This window comes from Littorina saxatilis, linkage group LG13 (assembly GCF_037325665.1).
Source record: "Littorina saxatilis isolate snail1 linkage group LG13, US_GU_Lsax_2.0, whole genome shotgun sequence".
In the NCBI taxonomy this organism is placed as follows: Eukaryota; Metazoa; Mollusca; class Gastropoda; order Littorinimorpha; family Littorinidae; genus Littorina; species Littorina saxatilis.
The window spans coordinates 12,564,325-12,583,187 of record NC_090257.1 but is presented as its reverse complement, the minus strand read 5'-3'; the positions used below and the strand labels follow the sequence as shown (position 1 = coordinate 12,583,187).

The following is an 18,863-nucleotide window of genomic DNA, read 5'->3' as shown; positions in this document are numbered from 1 at the left end:
GCTGTGTTGTTTTGTCCTGAATTTAACGCACCAAAATATTACTTTAACCTTACTTGTTTTTTCATTCTTGATTTGGAACGTTAGCAGTCTAACTGTTTCGGATTTCTGTACCGACTGAGTTATATATAAATCGGTGGCTGTACCCCCCCCCCCCCCCCCCCCCCCACAGAAGTAAGAGCCAAGATTAACCCCACAATGATTGCCAGCAGTGGCTTATCCCCACCACTGACAGCAGGGAGACCCACGTGGTGTGAACTTGATACACTCGCTGACACTATCACTAACAAGCTTATCACAAAACAAACACTTCACTTTTGCACTGCCGCCAATTTTCCGCTTGAATCCAAACTGACTGACTTTCCACCGGGCACGTTTTCAAAATGGAAGGGCTGAGAAAGAGTACCATATTTGGCACAACCATATCTCAGTGATAATCAAAAGACAAGAAAGTTAATTTATTATTATTATTATTATTTAATAAGGAGATTTTGCTTTTGTCGTTTTATTGGTGGTGGTGGTGCCTCACATAAAGTCAGGGTGTGTGTGTGTGTGAGTGTGCAGGGGCGGAGCAGTTAAGCCAGAGGGGGGGGGGGGGGGGGGGAGGGGTTACCCCTAGACCCCATGTGGGGTACAGGGGCAAGGCCCCGTTGGGGGGTTAAGCCCCCCTGAAGCTGAAGAGTTTTAGCTATTTTATGAACAATTTATGGCTAATCCTTGATTTTAAACATGATCAACTGGTGTCAGCAGCCACTCATTATTTCTTTTAAAGTTAGTATTAAATCTTTCTTTTTTTGACAGCCGGGGGGGGGGGGGGGAACCCCTGTAACCACCACCCCCTAATCCGCCCCTGGTGTGCGTGTGCGTGCGCGTACGTATGTGTGTGTGTGTCAGTGTGTGTGTGTGTGTGTGTAGTGTGTGTGTGTGTGTGTGTCAGTGTGTGTGCGTGTGTGTGTGTGTGTGTGTGTGTGTGTGTGTGTGTGTTTGTAAGCGTGTGTGTGTGTGTGTGTGTGTGTGTGTGTGTGTTTGTGTGTGTGTTTGTATACGTGTGTGTGTGTGTGTGTGTGTGTGGAGGGGGGGGGGGGGGTGTCAGTAACGCAGAATTCGACATACACAAGCCGAGATTGCACAGAAAGCGATGGAAGACAAAAGAAGGAAAACAAAAGAAGAATTTTCGTTCACTTTTGCACACACTGAGCCATCGTGAAAATCGAGTACACCCATGCAGTGGAGACAACTCCAAAATAAAGTCAGCAAAGTGAAGAGAGGGAAACAAAGAAGTAATTGTTCCCGCCTTGAGTTGTAAAACTCACTGCACCCGCTGAACGATGCGGACGCCAACAGACAAAAGACAAGAGAATTATGGTCAGAGACAGTGGCTATCTAATTCTCGCTAGAGACTGAAAACAGCAACGCTTTTTTTTTTATTTTTTTTTTTAGCTAAGTTCACTATTTGTGCCATACCTGCTTGTCTGTCTGCCATTTTAAAGACCATTGGGTCAACATACCTGTTAACATAACGTTTTCTTTTGTCATAAATTAAAAAAATTCCAATAACTTGCCATTAAATTATTTTTAATTTAAAATATACAATCATGTATCTTTTGCCTCGTTTTTCGCAGTTTGTCTTTTGCTTCTTTGTTGTATTTGTTTTTAATTTCACAACCAAACACACTTGTTTTCCGAAGGCTTCTTCTTTTTCTTCGTTCGTTGGCTGAAACTCCCACGTGCACTCATGTTTTTGCACGAGTGGGATTTTACGTGTATGGCCGTTTTTACCTAGCCATTTAGGCAGCCATACGCCGCTTTCGAGGGGAAGCATGCTGGGTATTTTCGTAATTTATATGTAACCCATCTAACTCTGACATGGATTACAGGATCTTTTCCGTGCGCACTTGGTCAAGTTGTGCTTGCGTGTACACACGAAGGGGAATAAGGCACTAGCAGGTTGACCTGGGAGATCGGACAAATATCCACCCTTAACCCACCAGGCGGTAGCGGCCGGGATTTGAATTCACGACCTTCCGATTAGGAGGCCGATGTCTTATCCACTAGGCCACTGCGCCCGTCTTGTTTTCGAAACGGACTTGTTTGAGGCGATGAAAGGTGTTGACTAATTCCTACAGTTGCCTCCCCTGGCTTCTTTCTGATCTTGCGATAGCTTAGCGCGGCGGGTGTATTTAATCCAAGGGGACAAAACTAAAAACAATTTTCACTATCTTCACTTTGCTGACTTTATTTTTTCGAGTTGTCTCCCACTGGCTGTATTTGATTTTCGCGGTGGCTCAGTGAGCGAGTTTCTTTCACGTGTACACAGGGGACAGCACTCGAATAAATCTTTCATCCGTCGCTGCATGAAGTGCACCTTCCCGGGCAAATTCGATCTTCGAATTTCAAAAAGCAAAAGACAAACAAATTTTAAACGATTTGTAATCGGATCATCTTTTATCATTTGACTCGCACAATGTAAAAGTGGCATGATATTATTAGCGTTGATAGCGGCTAGTTTATTGGTAGTAGCTTCCCCTGTCTGTCAAGCAGACGACAATTTTAAGTTGATTGAAAAATAGTCGGTGGATTGTTTCGATAACCATGGAAATGGACCAGCTTGAAAAGTACACTGGTAAGTACCTGTTATGTGTACCCGTTGCTGCTGTATCACGGTTTTCCTGACGACATTCAGCACATCTACGCAAAACGACAGTTTCAAATGTAGAAACCGCACGATTAGTGATGCACTGAGTTGATCGTCAGTCAAGTATCGACTGCTCACAGTGTAACCATGGTCTACTGTTGACCTTACCTATAATTATTGTGATTGCGTAGCCACACACAGTCAGGCTTGTGCGCTCTCACATTAACTTGATGATCATATGATACTGCTTTCAATTTATGATTAAAATATGCAACTGTTACGACCACCTCACGGACAATGGTAACCGTAATACGGATACCTGTGTGCATTGAAAAATGTACAATTTGTTACTTTCATTTCTTTTATCTTTTATTTTTGACTCACATGCGAAGCAAAAGTGAGTCTATGTACTCACCCGAGTCGTCCGTCCGGACGTCCGTTGGATATTTAACGTTGGATATTTCTTGGACACTATTCAGTCTATCAGTACCAAATTTGGCAAGATGGTGTATGATGACAAGGCCCCCAAAAACATACATAGCATCTTGACCTTGCTTCAAGGTCAAGGTCGCAGGGGCCATAAATGTTGTCTAAAAAACAGCTATTTTTCACATTTTTCCCATTTTCTCTGATGTTTTTGAGATTGAATACCTCACCTATATAATATATAGGGCAAAGTAAGCCCCATCTTTTGATACCAGTTTGGTTTACCTTGCTTCAAGGTCAAGGTCACAGGAGCTCTTCAAAGTTGGATTGTATACATATTTTGAAGTGACCTTGACCCTGAACTATGGAAGATAACTGTTTCAAACTTAAAAATTATGTGGGGCACATGTTATGCTTTCATCATGAGACACATTTGGTCACGTATGATCAAGGTCAAGGTCACTTTGACCCTTATGAAATGTGACCAAAATAAGGTAGTGAACCACTAAAAGTGACCATATCTCATGGTAGAAAGAGCCAATAAGCACCATTGTACTTCCTATGTCTTGAATTAACAGCTTTGTGTTGCATGACCTTGGATGACCTTGACCTTGGGTCAAGGTCACATGTATTTTGGTAGGAAAAATGTGTAAAGCAGTTCTTAGTGTATGATGTCATTGCTAGGTTTAGTTCAAGGTCAAGCATGTGAGTCGTATGGGCTTTGCCCTTCTTGTTTCTCATCCTCTTTTAATCGTTCATCGTGTGCTTTCTAATGACAGCACAGTGTGTGAATGTTAAATTTCTCGTTATAGAAACCATCTCGGGATCGAGTACAACAACTTTTATTTTCTTTCAATTGCAGAAGCCATTGCTTGGTAAGTACCCCCTCTCTCTCTCTCTCTCTCTCTCTCTCTCTCTCTCTCTCTCTCTCTCTCTCTCTCTCTCTCTCTCTCTCTCTCTCTCTCTCTCTCTCTCGCTCGCTCTCTCTCTCTCTCTCTCTCTCTCTCTCTCTCTCTCTCTCTCTCTCTCTCTCTCTCTCTCTCTCTCTCTCTCTCTCTCGTTTAATTGTGTACAGTTATTCTTGTGTACATAGACTATTCTTTTGTTTTCTCTTTTATTTTATTTTCAAGTAGTTTATGTGAATGTGTGTATCATGTTCCCGGACGAGAGCTGGTTGAAAAAATCTCTCTAAATTCTTGCATGCTTATGCTGTTTACTTTTCATGATTAAAGAAAAAGGTGTGGGTTTTATTAGTTACAATACATACGGGTACGTGGCTTTTAATTGTTTGTAACTCGTGCGAACTGTGTCCCCGAGATGTCAGAGAGGAAAAGTTTTGTTTAAATGTATTATAGTGTAATTTATACCCTCGAAAATAAAAATGAATCTTATCCAGTGCTGTTACCAGATACACAGAACTATAGGTCAGTTGCTCCTGGCTTCAAAATATATATGTCTGTCAAAATGTTCTGGTTGCAAAAAATGCTTGTGTCTAAAGACATACTACGTGTCAAAGCTATCGGACATTCGCCCAGTGCGTCAGATTTAAAAAGTATGCCTACATCACCGAAGACTGAGGCCTGGCCAGTGGGAACAACACTTCTTAGTTTATTATCTTATTTCTCACTTGGATTACCCATGATGCTGTGCTGTGTTCACTGTGTGCTGACCAGCCTACGTCAGACACTGCAGGAGGGGCGCAAGGAGAGGGGGGTGGACATTCACCTGATGCTGACCAACATTGCCCGCTGTGACGTCATCCTGCAGCAACTGCGTCACTCGCAGCATGACCCTGCGCACAAGGTAACACACTTTGAAGCACACTACAGTGCTCCTTGTCCACGCATCCTCGCTAGTGACTGGCCTATAATGTCACGTGGGATAGCGTGCCTCAATAGATCCAAGAGTATTTATTCTTTCACAACCCCAAGCCATACAAACTCGACAGAATATTTCCGAACATCGTGTATTGAGCAAAGAATTCGGCCGGGAGAGATAAATGTCAGTTAGAGAGAGTGTGTGTACGCTTGTTGTCTATATACATAGCACACAAAGAAGAGATGACAGTGTGTGCAACTGTTTCTGACCACAATACAAACTGACCTGCCTGTGCCAGCGAGCGCTGACCAGCTTACTGGGCAGTCTGACAGCCGACAGGAAAATTCTGACCAGGAAGATCCAGCAGCTCAGTGGCGCAATACCCACCAAGGAGGCAGCGTCTAAAGGTACATATTGCTTTTCTCATCATCATTTGTTATCACTAACGTTATAGTTAATTGTACATTTTAATCATCATTTGATATCACTATCGTTATATTCATAGGTTAGCTTACATTTGGGGTTTTTCATCATCATTTTAAATCATTGTCGTTATGTCCAAAAGAACATTTGGGTTTTCTCATCATCACTTGTTATCACTGATTCACTGTCGTTAAATTCATCGGTACATTTGGGTTTTCTCATCATCATTTGTTACCCGTCATACCCCTGCCTCATGTTGGAAGCCCTTCCCTCTCATACACCTGTCGTCGGTATATCCATCACCATAATCACTACAGTCGTCATTCTCAGTCAGTCGGGATGTCCTTAAATCGATTATATGAATTTAAAAGCCAGGGGGGGAAACCGTCCTAAAACGAAGCCGTGCAGTCATTGTCAAAGTTATCACCGTGAAACAGTGATATTCTGTTCGTAACCTCTGTAAATGTACCTCAGTTAGGCTATAATATAAGACCTAATGTTCTCTGATTTTTTTTTTAAAGTCTTACTGATATACGATACCCATTATATGCACAACCTTACGCATAATTTTCCGACTTGCTGATGATATGAAGAAGTCATCTAGATTCACTTTTTTCTAGAACTTCTTTGTCTGTTTCATATATATAGACGTGCAAGAGAAGTGACAGAATGTTTACGTGACATCATTATTAGCATTATGACGTTTTCTGGAACTTTGTAACCCTCATTTTAATGTCGGAGATTATAATTTGGAAGAGGGGGTCAAGAAGACACGTATAATCAGTGTCGTTTGTCTTTAACTGTACAGGGGATGGGGAGACACAGCAGGATGACAGTAAGATGAAGGATTCTCGGTCAGCTTCTCAGAGATGTTGACACAGTCTTGACACGTAACCTGTAAATGTAACGATGAATAGCTCAGGATGAGATAGTCGTGAAAAGACATTATCAGTACTGAACCAAGTTCAGTTTTTTATGCTTGCACTTGCAGAAATGCATAAACTAAGAAGAATGCTGCAGTTATAGGGGATACCCAACTGGGAAAATATTGATAGTCTGTAAATGTAATCTTTCTCTCTGTGCCTTTTCCCCTCTGCAGTTGTGTGTGTGTGTGTGTGTGTGTGTGTGTGTGTTTACATACTGTGCACATTTCCAGAATTCTGAACAAAAATATGAGTATGAGAAAAGATTAGTATCTTTACTTGTGTGTGTGTGCTAAAAAACAGCAGTCTGTAGTTACCCTGCGTGTAACTTACCGTAAGTTGGTGGCCCTTTGGACTTTCTCACACTGTACTCTCCTTTCTTTGCTTTTGGGAATAATAATAATAATATAATAATAAATGAGCATTTATATAGCGAAACATCATAGCTTTTTGCGCTTGAAACATTTAAAATTAAAACACAGTTATACAAATAAAACATGATATGCACCGATTCCTTTTCGTCTATAAAATTACCTCGTCGGTCAAGGCATCAAAAACATGAATAAAAAAGGTAGTGAAAAACAAGGAAATACCAGCTGAATACCCTTAATCAAACAAAACATGTTATCAACAATACTAAAAACAACCCTAGATGTTCATATATATACATTATCACATGTGGATTTCCTTCCTCGATCATCAAGCGCATCACCTATGTCCCCATTTTCATTGTAATGCAGAGCTGCAAGGAACAGCCTGAAAACACGACAACAATTCAAAGGCACTGAATCAATGACTTTCAAATTCAAAACTTGTATACATTTATACATGTATAACCTCGTATATTATAAATAATGTACCCTTTCTTCCCTCCTGTCTCTGATTCTCCCTCACCCTCTCTGTCTATCTCATACTTTCACCCATCTTTAGAGAAGAGCATTGTTTACCTGCAGTACATTCCCAAGTATGAGAAGGAGGTGTGTTTGGGGTACACACAAAAATCGAGCCGCACTTGCCTTCATAACTTCTCGTTTCCGTCGCCTCTTTCTCCGGTTAGATTCTACGTCAACCGTCTCCACTGTCTTTTTTTGCTGCATTCAATCTCTTCTGAACATCGATGCACGTCAGTGGCATCACTGACGGGACAGCATCCTCCTTCTACCTCCGTTTTGGACGATAACCGAGTTCGAATTCGAACAAGGGTGCTGTGAACTGGTCTGCAAATGCATCGTCGGCAAAATGCTGTCCGCATACAACTTGGTAGTCTTTTGGTTGTGAAAAATCTTTTCTGGAAGTTTTCACAAAGTTAATCCAAGCTCTCCTTATGTCAGTGAGGGACTTTAGAAAACCCCTGAGTACTTTAATTATTCCTTGTTTGTTTGCCGAGGTAATATTACAGCCGTAAACAACACAGTCTACCCATGCACTGGCAGCTTGATCCAAGACCAAGTGCTCGCAGCTGTGGCGGCTGCTCCCCTTACTACGTCATCAGTGGAGAAAATCTATTTTTAGCATCATCGTTTTGTTTCAGCAGAAGGCTGGCACGCTGCTAGCTTTGACGGGGTTTTCCCACTCGCTGCGTGAGCTACTCGCGTCTTTGGGCCTTTTGAGTGGTGGGGATGGAACACATATGAGTGTATGTTTGCATTGGTAATAAGAGTTTTTGTTTGAAAATTTGGGTTTAGATGCACTTTAAGGTTTGTATAATCAGTGTCGTTTGTCTTTAACTGTACAGGGGATGGGGAGACACAGCAGGATGACAGTAAGATGAAGGAGAAGCGGGGCCGCCAGCTGAGCATAGAGGAGACCATTCTACGTCATAGTGACGTCACGCTGCGTGACGTGGTGGGGCTGTGTGACGCCAAACAGGCTTTACAGGAAGCTGTTGTCATGCCTCTCGTCTTCCCTCACCTCTTTCTGGGTATGTTTGTGTGTACGTGTGTGTGTGTATGTGGGTGTGTGTGGGTGTTTAAGCGTACGTGTGCGTGCGTGTGTGTGACGCAACGTAGGCTCTGCAGGAAGCTCCTGTCATGCCTTTCGTCTTCCCTAATCACTTTCTGGATGTGCAAAAGTTTACAAGTGTGCGTCTGTCTGTCTGTATAGTAGGGTTGGATCTAGGAAAGGGGGGGGAGGGGGGTCCTGGGTTCCGGAAGCCCCTTCCCTTTACCCGGCAAATGTATCTTTTTTATCTCAAGAAGAACTAAAAAAATACTCCTTTCAAATACTAATTTTCGACTGTATCTGGGGGGCAAGGACCCCCCCCCCCCCCCCTCTCTCTCTCTCCTACGATCAAATGTGGTTTTAGCTTCGTGCATCGAGTTTTGTGTCTCACCTACCCCTACTAGCTTTGCCGTGATGGCGTAAAACTTATTTTATTCTCTTTGTGAAGTAGATTTCGCGAAGTCGACTTTGCCCAATAAGTTGATGCTTTATGCAAGCGAACAGGATGAAGGAAGAAAGTGCACTAGCTAGCAGTGTATTGTGTGCAGGCGGTCGCAAGCCGTGGCGGCGAGTGTTGCTGTACGGCCCGCCCGGCACAGGCAAGTCCCGCCTGGCTCAGGCCATCGCCTCACAGATCCAGTCCACATTCTACTGCGTGTCCAGCGCTGACCTCGTGTCCAGCTGGGTGGGGGAGAGTGAAAAGTAGGCAGCCTGGAAACCACCTCTCTTCACGCTTACTCTTCTTCTGCTTCACATTCATGGGATGGTGGTGGTGGTGGTGTTGCTGACGATGAGGACAGTGGTGACGATGACGATCACCACGACCACGACGACGACGACGATGATGATCATGATAATTGTACGGTGGTGGTGGTGATGATGATGATGATGACAGTGGTGACGATGACGATCACGACGACGACGACGATGATGATCATGATATTAATTGTACGGTGGTGATGGTGTTGCTGACGATGAGGACAGTGGTGACGATGACGATCACCACGACGACGACGACGACGACGATGATGATGATGATCATGATAATTGTACGGTGGTGGTGATGATGATGATGATGATGATGATGATGATGATGATGATGATGATGATGATGATGATGGAGGAGGAGGACAGTCATGAGGATGCTGACGACGAAGATGATGATGATGACGACGACGATGACGATAAGGATGGTGGTGGTGGTTAAAAGACTAGGGAGTTGTTTCTGCTGGTTCTGCATACCTTGCTGAAAGTCTCACAGTGTCTAACGTGACTGAAAGCTAGAAAGTGAATGAGTATAGTATGGCTAACTAGGAAAAGATTATCTTTGCTCAAAACTGACGTTTCTAAAGGCTGCAGTGAACAAACAAAAAAACACTATTGACTAACTTTTATCTCTATCATTTCAGACTGATAAAAGAGCTCTTCACACATGCGACCAACCAAGGCGGTCGTTCGGTAAGTGTGACTTTTTCTTCTGTTCGATGTAATAGTTGGTTGTTTTGTGTATGTGTAGTTTTTTGACTCACATGCGAAGCAAAAGTGAGTCTATGTACTCACCCGAGTCGTCCGTCCGTCCGTCCTCCCCGTCCGTCCGTCCGTCCGTCCGGAAAACTTTAACGTTGGATATTTCTTGGACACTATTCAGTCTATCAGTACCAAATTTGGCAAGGCCCCAAAAAACATACATAGCATCTTGACTTTGCTTCAAGGTCAAGGTCGCAGGGGCCATAAATGTTGCCTAAAAAACAGCTATTTTTCACATTTTTCCCATTTTCTCTGAAGTTTTTGAGATTCAATACTTCACCTATATATGATATATGGGGCAAAGTAAGCCCCATCTTTTGATACCAGTTTGGTTTACCTTGCTTCAAGGTCAAGGTCACAGGAGCTCTTCAAAGTTGGATTGTATACATATTTTGAAGTGACCTTGACCCTGAACTATGGAAGATAACTGTTTCAAACTTAAAAATTATGTGGGGCACATGTTATGCTTTCACCATGAGACACATTTGGTCACATATGATCAAGGTCAAGGTCACTTTGACCCTTATGAAATGTGACCAAAATAAGGTAGTGAACCACTAAAAGTGACCATATCTCATGGTAGAAAGAGCCAATAAGCACCATTGTACTTCCTATGTCTTGAATTAACAGCTTTGTGTTGCATGACCTTGGATGACCTTGACCCAAGGTCAAGGTCACATGTATTTTGGTAGGAAAAATGTGTAAAGCAGTTCTTAGTGTATGATGTCATTGCTAGGTTTAGTTATTTGACCTTGACCCTGAAGGTCAAGGTCATGTCAAGGTCAAGCATGTGAGTCGTATGGGCTTTGCCCTTCTTGTTTTCTTTTTGTTTCTTTTTTTTCTCTTCCTCCCCGTACGGTAGCAGCGCTGTGGTTAGAATATCTAAATGTTCTTCAAGAATACACTTCCTAATTTTTGTGTTCGTTTTTATTCTCTCATTAGTACCACAGTTTAAGCAAGTATCGGTTGGCACCCACAGTTTGCTTGTGAGTTCTTCTTGGTCCACAATAACACACATGTGTATTGTAAGCTCAAAGCGAAAAAAATAGTACTGCACCCATTTTCAATGTTTTTCACGTTTCACCAATGCCCACTAGCTGTTACGAAAAGGGGAGCAATAATGTTTTGGCTAAGTTTATTTCAATGTTTTCCACGTGTCACGATTGCCCACTGTTATGAAAATATGTTCAATAGTATTTTTGCTGAAGTTTATTTCCATGTTTTTCACGTGTCACAGTTACCCACTGTTACGAAAATGGGTTCAATAATATTTTTGCAAAGTTTATTTCAATGTTTTGCATGTGTCACCAATGTTATTTCAATGTTTTCCGCGTGTCACCATTGCCCACTGTGGTCGCTGTAGGTGATTTTTATCGACGAGATTGACAGCATCTGCAGACAGCGGTGTTCGCGGGAAGACGAACACACCCGCCGCATCAAGACTGAGCTGCTCAAACAGATGGAAGGGGCGGACAACTCCAGCTCGCTAGAGAGACTCTTCCTAATGTGCGCCACCAACTGTCCGTGGGAACTCGACTCAGCTTTCCTCAGGAGGTTCCAGAAACGCATCTTCATCCCTCTGCCTGACAGGTTGCTCACTTTTGTCTGGTCTGTGTGTGTCTGTGTCTGTGTGTGGCTGTGGCTGTGATGGTGTGCGTGTGTGTGAGAGAGAGAGAGTGCATTCGTGTTTGTGTGTGTGTGTGTGTGTGTGTGTGTGCGTGCGTGTGGGTGTGTGTGTGTGTGTGTGTGTGCGTGCGTGTGGGTGTGGGTGTTTGTGCGTGTGTGCGTGCGTGCATGCGTGTGTCTATGCTTGTGTGTGTGTGTGTGTGTGTGTGTGTGTGTGTGAATCATCAGAGCTACTCTGTGCACACAGGGAATCCCGCATCCAGCTGATGAAGATGCACAGCCAGACAACCCCCGTGGAGCTGAGTGGCCAGGACTGGGAGCGGCTTGCCGACAGCACAGAGGGCTACTCGGGAAGCGACCTGGCCACGCTCACACTGGGCGCCCTCTTCCAACCCATCAGGGACATGCAGCAAGCACAGCACTGGAGACAGCTCACAGGTGGTGTGATGACGATGACGATGACGACGACGATGACGACGACGATGACGATGACGATGATGATGATGATCTGGCCACGCTCACACTGGGTGCCCTATTCCACCCAATCAGGGACATGCAGCATGCACACAGCACTGGAGACAGCTCACAGGTGATGATGTGATGTTGATGATGATGATGATTGAGGAGGAGGAGGAGGCCGGGTAGCTCAGTTTTTAGAGCACTGGACTTGTCATTCTAGGGTGACAGGTTCGAATCCAGGCCGAGATGACAAGGGTTAAATGTATGTGCAGTATCAGTATCCATGCCCTACCCCCGTGTCTGCACAGTGGCACATAAACGAACTCGGTCATTCTGCCATATAAGTGCAGGTGGCTGATTACACCAAAACACACACACACCTGGGTAGCATGATTCTTGGTGCTGCTAGCTTTCCACTGGGAGGAAACGACCCTAATTTCCCAGCAATGAAATAATAAAGGAAAGGAAATGATGATGATGATGATGATGATGATGATGATGATGATGATGATGATGATGATGATGATAGCTCGGAGGGCTACTCTGATACTGGTACATGCAATGAGGTTAGAGGGGGTGTGTAGTAGTAGTACCTTGTGAGCAGCAACGGCTACCAGAGCTGCTCTGGAGCACTGTGGCTGCTTGTTTATCTGAGTACATCGGAGACCGTTGTCAGCTTCCGAGAAACCAGTTGAGAGGTAATTAATGTAATGTTTTAAAATTATGTCCAAAATGGTTTAAATAAATCAAGAAAATGGTGTTCCAAACTAGTGCCAATGTAATTATAAGTTGGGTTAAAAAATAAGCCCTTGAAATCACTCCCTAACCAACACAATCATAACAGCCATACATTGAAGTGTTCAAATTGTTTCTATCAACCTTGTGACTATTGTTCCAGACGGTGGCTTCACACCATGTTCGCTGGATCAGCAGGGCGCCTTTGTGGCCACGTTATCAGACCTGCCGCCGGACAAGGTATTCACCTTTCAGTGTCACCTTTCAGTGTTACTGTCACATCGCAGGGGCAAAGATATGAAAAACCTATTCAGATTCACGTCAGATTGCACTGTTTTGAATCTAAGGTTCAACCTTTTCTGGACCTTCCTAGAATTTCAGGCATTTTTGTTTGGGATTTTGGAGTCATAGGTAAAGGGATAACATCAAAGAAAAAGGCCCTGACATTGCTTCCAAATGTTATCCCAAAAGATTCTACCTTGCAATTACTTCTACCTCTTAGGAGAACAGATTCAGTTTTCAAAAGCAAGCGTTTTAAAAGCCTAACTAAATGGGCATTTTTATCAAATTTAAATTGTGAAGGGCTCTGTATAGCCGAGGTGAGACATGAGACGCTTCAGTATATGACACCACACTATATGTCGCTACATTATATACATGTACAGTGGAACCCCCATTTTTAGACCTCCAAAAATCTTACACAATCAGGTCTTAAAAAGGAGAGTCTTACAGAGGTTATAAATAGATAGTCTAGGAAAACAGGGTCTTAAAAAGGAGGAAGTCTTAAATAGGGGGTCTTAAAAGGGAGGTTCCACTGTCATTGATGATTTTTCCTTGTGCCCCAAGGTAACGCCGCGTGACGTGAGCGTGTCAGACTTCATCAAGTCCATCGCCACACACAGGAGGACGGTGTCTGCCGAGGAGCTGGCCAAGTTTCACCACTTCACTCACAGCTTTGGCGACAGTGGATAGGCTACAGCTTTGGCGACAGTGGATAGGCAACAGCTTTCTGCTCAGTCCAGCCTTGTTACTAGCAACATGGGGAAAACTGACCATCACGGCTTTCGGCAGCTCTGTCTACTCTCGGACTGCTAGCTGAGTGTTGGACAGTCAAAAAGCTAAAGAGAACAGCAACTTTCATTGCATTACAGTGTACAGTGGAACCCCCCCTCGAGAGAAATTCAAGTTTTACGCCCTCATGCACAGCAAAGCCATTAGGGGCATGTTCCTGGGTTTTAACCCGACTTTAGATGAGATACACAAGTGTATGCGTGTTTAGGTGGTATCAGCCATCTGCACTTATGGCAGAATGACCGAGGTCTTTTACGTGCCACTGTGGTGACACAGGGGTGGGAGATGGATACCGTCTTTGGGTCTGCGCATAAAGCTGACTCGTGTCCGTCCCGGCCCGGATTCGAACCAGCGACCTTTCGATCACAAGTCCAGTGCTCTACCACCTGAGCTACCCGGGCCCCCCCCCCCCCCCCCCCCGAACCCCCTTTTAAGATCCCCTGATTAAATACTCCCTTCCTTTCAAGACCCTGCTTTCTCAGATTTGTTGTGCAGAACTTCTGTAAATTTACCCCTATTTTAAGACTCCTTTTTAAGACCTGATTTTCTCAGATTTTTTGTAGGTCTTAAAAGGAGTTTCCACTGCATTATGAAATGATGTGCGTCTACAGTTGACTCAGAGGAACCCTTCGTTTCCTCCTGCACCAGCCAGGCGTTGAACCCGCAGGCAGAGACACAGCAACACAGCGCACTGACCGCTAGACCACAACCCTCTTTCACATCACTATGGTGATTCAGTCTCTTATCAATGCAGTTTATCACTTAATGAAGTTGTATCCGTCATAGAAATCTCACTTGCACATAGAACCCTGAATAAAAACGATGACTGCTCTCCAATGACACAACTCAAACAAGGTTCTTGAAATATTCCCAGTTGACTTTATTCAAATTCATCCCTTCAGCCATGAAATATATGACAGAAGACCCTTGAAAACATACACACATGTATGGGACTTTTTCAAAAAATGCATAGATTTCAGACGGACAAAACGGAAATATCCAACATCAAAAATTTCAAAATTTTATCAGGCAAAGTTATTAAACATCCTTTCGTCTATCTTGTGCCAAAATTTGCGAGCTTAATAACAACTGCAAATGTATCTAAAAATAAAAAAATATCCACTACATTTATAAAAATGGCTGTGCAGTTACTATGAACAAGTTTTATTTTTCCTACATAATTGTTTTCCAAAAGGCAAGTTTTCATATAGCAAATGCTATGCAAACCCAGTGCTAAAGAATGGATACCAAAATGTATGATTATTAATGCAATTATTTAATCCAAATTAAAACAAAATTGTAATAGTGCAAAATTGTCATTATCAAATGCATGTAAATGAAGTAATGTCCAAACTGATCTGTTTGCTGCCAAAATATACATATGATCATTTGAAAGTTGTTGAAACCTTTCAACTTATACCACAATTGACTGAATTTGATAACTTATTTTAAATATAGCTTTACTTTTATGCTTGGTAACAACAGGGACATTCGGTAACTGCACGGACCCTTTGTTTTCGCATCAACCCCATTCGAGCAAAAAACACAGACATACGTTTAAAACTATCATTTTATATGTCTTAACTATATTTGTTGCTGTTTTCAAAGCACTGTATATTGTTTTGTGGTCTTGACTTAACAGATTGTTTTTTAAATTGCATTTTCTTCAATCATAGGTAACTGCATGGACATCTGGTAACAGCACAGACATTTTCTAGTAAAAGACACTGTGTTACTAGAAAACAAAGGGTTATTTTTGTTATGGAAATGAATTTTATATATCAGTAAAATATTTTCGATAATTGGCCTGGTATGTAAAACGATTTTTGACTCACAGGCGAAGCAAAAGTGAGTCTATGTACTCACCCGAGTCGTCCGTCCGTCCGTCCGTCCCGGCGTCCGTCCGGAAAACTTTAACGTTGGATATTTCTTGGACACTATTAAGTCTATCAACACCTGATGTGGCCTGATGGTGTATGGTTACAAGATCTCAAAAAACATGTGCGGCAACTTGACCTCAATTCAAGTTCAAGGTCACAGGGGCCGTAATTGTTGTCTTAAAAACGACCATTTTTCACATTTTCGCATTTTTTTCTGAAGTTATCGAGAATGGCAACCTTAGCTATGTATGCTATACAGGGCAATGTAAGCCCTATCTTTGGACACCAGTTTGGTTGACCTTGCGTCAAGGTCGCAAGGGTCCTTTAAAGTTGGATTGTATACATATTTTGAAGTGACCTTGACCCTGAACTATGGAAGATAACTGTTTCAAACTTAAAAATTATGTGGGGCACATGTTATGCTTTCATCATGAGACAAATTTGGTCACATATGATCAAGGTCAAGGTCACTTTGACCCTTATGAAATGTGACCAAAATAAGGTAGTGAACCACTAAAAGTGACCATATCTCATGGTAGAAAGAACCAATAAGCACCATTGTACTTCCTATGTCTTGAATTAACAGCTTTGTGTTGCATGACCTTGGATGACCTTGACCTTGGGTCAAGGTCACATGTATTTTGGTAGGAAAAATGTGTAAAGCAGTTCTGAAGGTCAAGGTCATGTAAAGGTCAAGCATGTGAGTCGTATGGGCTTTGCCCTTCTTGTTTTATATTGTTGTGCTTGTGTGAAACAGAACCAATAGCATACCATATATTATGCATAATTTCTTCCACATGAAGATAAACATACGAGTCAACAGTTAACGCTCAATCGACAAGATTTTATTGAACCAAATTGGAGTTGAGGAGAATGGTGGTGGCAGGGAGGGGAGGGGAAGGCTGTGGCAGGATAATGGGGAAACAGAACAAAAAAGTATAGGCTCTTTCTTTGGCCCATTTTGTCTAGCGTATTTAATTAACTGAGTCAGTTGTAAAAAAAACATGAAATGGAACAACTGATTCTTTAACATTAAATCAAGTGTCTTTTCACTTAGAACATAAAATAATTCACCACTCTATTTAGAAACCTTCATTGGAACATAAAATGAGTCATCACTGTCTTTGAAAATCTTCATTGCCACTGTCTTTGTAAAACCTTTATTGAAAAATATGATTCACCACTGTCTTTTCACTTGGAACATCACCACCATAATAATGTGGCACCGTATCCTTACAACAACAAGGGTGTATTTTTTGTCACTTGAAAAAAAAAGTAAAATGAATAAATAACATATTTTGACAAATTCTCTGCAGTTACTAAAATAGATCTGTACAGTTACCGGACTCGTCAGTGCAGTTACCAGGAAACTTGTAGCAGTTTCTGAGTAAAGTAAATTACTTTATTTTGAATAAGACTCTATATAATACCTATATTTATGCTGGTTGGTTTTCCATCCCTTTTGTATAATTGGCTGTCCATAATACAGAATATAGAATAAAAATGGTATGCAATCTACAAGCATTTCAGTGCAGTTACCATGATGTCTCAGTGCAGTTACTAAATAGGTCCATGCAGTTACTTCTCTGGCAGGTAACTGCACAGAAAGTAACTGCACAGACGAATTCATTATTTTCAAATAATAATCACTCCCTGTCATCAAAAAAACATGGCGTCCTTGACGCCATGTGAAAGTAAATCTATGGGCGATTAAAATGCAAATTATTCAAAATGTTTTTGTTAATTAGTGTAATGGAAAACCCCAGTAACTGCACATAACTGTTAAGCTAAACATCCTTCACCTTGACCTGATGAAAATCATATTTCATTGCCTAAAAGTGATCCAATGTACCCACCCGATTGCACACAGCTTTCCGCGTCTTGGAACTCTTTTGTAAAGAAAACCACATTTGAAAAGCAGGGAGCATTCCGTTTTTATTGCGTATTTTGGTTCCTGGTAACTGCAAGGACCAAAACCTCTTGGACATGCAATTTTTACTTTTTAAAAATTGGGAGAACAAAACTACTGATTGTATCGATATTTTGTTTTTGTTATCTTGAGATAATGATGGGATAAACATAAACCAACAAACAAAATGATAAAAAAAAATTGTCTGTGCGTTTTACAGAGGTGTGAAATTTTGCTAATGTCGAAGGGACATGCATTTTGACCCCCCCTTACACATGATAACTTACTATAATTAACAGAAAAATACAATAAAACGGGCAAATGAGTATACTTTAAGGTCCGGAGGACATTGAACTTAAGCACTTCCAATTTTCAGATAAGTAGGATGAACATTTTTGAATTTATAAAATTTTAAAGTCAAAAGACAGGTTTTTTATGCATTTTTTGAAAAAGTCCCGTATAGGAAGATTGTTTTTTATTATAGTATTTGTGCTTTATTAATTAAAGTTCCACCATTGGCATTCAAAGAAACAAAGCCACTACAGCATTCTTTTGAATAAAAATGTCATTTAAAATCTTTTTTGTATCACTCTTGTTATAACAGTAATAGGTTTATCATTGCTTTTATCTTCCTAAACAGAGCGCGTACGTACACACACACACACACACACACACACACACACACACACTGTGCACATATTGTAAGCTCATGTAAAAAGCAATGGCCTACTCCCCAACCTCTCTCTCTTGCTCTCGCACACACACACACACATGCACACACACACACACACACATGAAAGACAATGTGAGATATCATATATTAATAAAAGTTTAAAACAAGGCCAGATATGAAAAACTATCACAACCATTCCTGTTTTGCACTTGTGGCCCTTACATCCAAGGACAACTTGGGGTTAATCCAAACTGAGTCAGCAATACAGTACATGTATCCAGGAGTAACGCCCAGCAAGAGACAGAGAATACTACATGGCTTGCTGTGTTGTACCAGATTTACACGAGTTTTTTTAAATAGAGGAAGGGCCCCTAATATGGACCACTTTTTGTTTTCTTGCGAAGAAGTTTCATTTTGTGGTTGGTAGTCCTTCTCTCTTAGTTGAACAGTTAGGCCTAATTAGAGTGAAATAGCTTTGATAGACCTTCAGCAAAAATTAAATACAGAAAAAATCACAAATGGTCCATATTAGGAGCCTGGGCGCCCAATATGAACCAGTGAAGCGGCCTTCACGAATCACTGTAAAAAGCCCCCTATACTTCAAAATAACATGATACAACTTAGTGTGCAAGTCAGACTTATTCAAATATGCTTTAGATTTATTTTTTCCCACTGACCGAACTGATCGTATTCTAGTCAATCATGCGTACAAAATACGGCGAAATCGTATTGGATCCCAGGTCTGTATGTGCTATAAATTTATGAGTTTTAGTCACACCATGCATCAATTATATTACAATGTACTGACCTGTCAACTTTT

The 18,863-nt window shown here is 41.8% G+C and overlaps 1 protein-coding gene across 1 annotated transcript; it reads left to right on the top strand.

Annotated features, from left to right (window-relative positions):
• The first annotated feature begins 4,736 nt into the window (after window positions 1–4,736).
• On the top strand, window positions 4,737–17,830 carry LOC138983622 (vacuolar protein sorting-associated protein 4A-like). Its single transcript, XM_070356901.1, has 9 exons — window positions 4,737–4,861; window positions 5,175–5,283; window positions 7,958–8,143; window positions 8,712–8,865; window positions 9,573–9,621; window positions 11,054–11,280; window positions 11,564–11,754; window positions 12,674–12,750; window positions 13,357–17,830. The coding sequence occupies exons 1-9, from the start codon at window positions 4,787–4,789 to the stop codon at window positions 13,480–13,482; spliced, it is 1,194 nt and encodes a 397-aa protein (XP_070213002.1). The 5' UTR covers window positions 4,737–4,786; the 3' UTR covers window positions 13,483–17,830.
• The last annotated feature ends 1,033 nt before the right edge of the window (window positions 17,831–18,863 follow it).

Bases quoted from the DNA above. Each gene is read 5' to 3' on its own strand.
- LOC138983622 (XM_070356901.1), top strand. From the start codon at position 4,787: ATGCTGACCAACATTGCCCGCTGTGACGTCATCCTGCAGCAACTGCGT. The intron at 4,862-5,174 runs GTAACACACTTT...TGCCTGTGCCAG, and splicing joins AGCATGACCCTGCGCACAAG to CGAGCGCTGACCAGCTTACT. The intron at 5,284-7,957 runs GTACATATTGCT...TTAACTGTACAG, and splicing joins CAAGGAGGCAGCGTCTAAAG to GGGATGGGGAGACACAGCAG.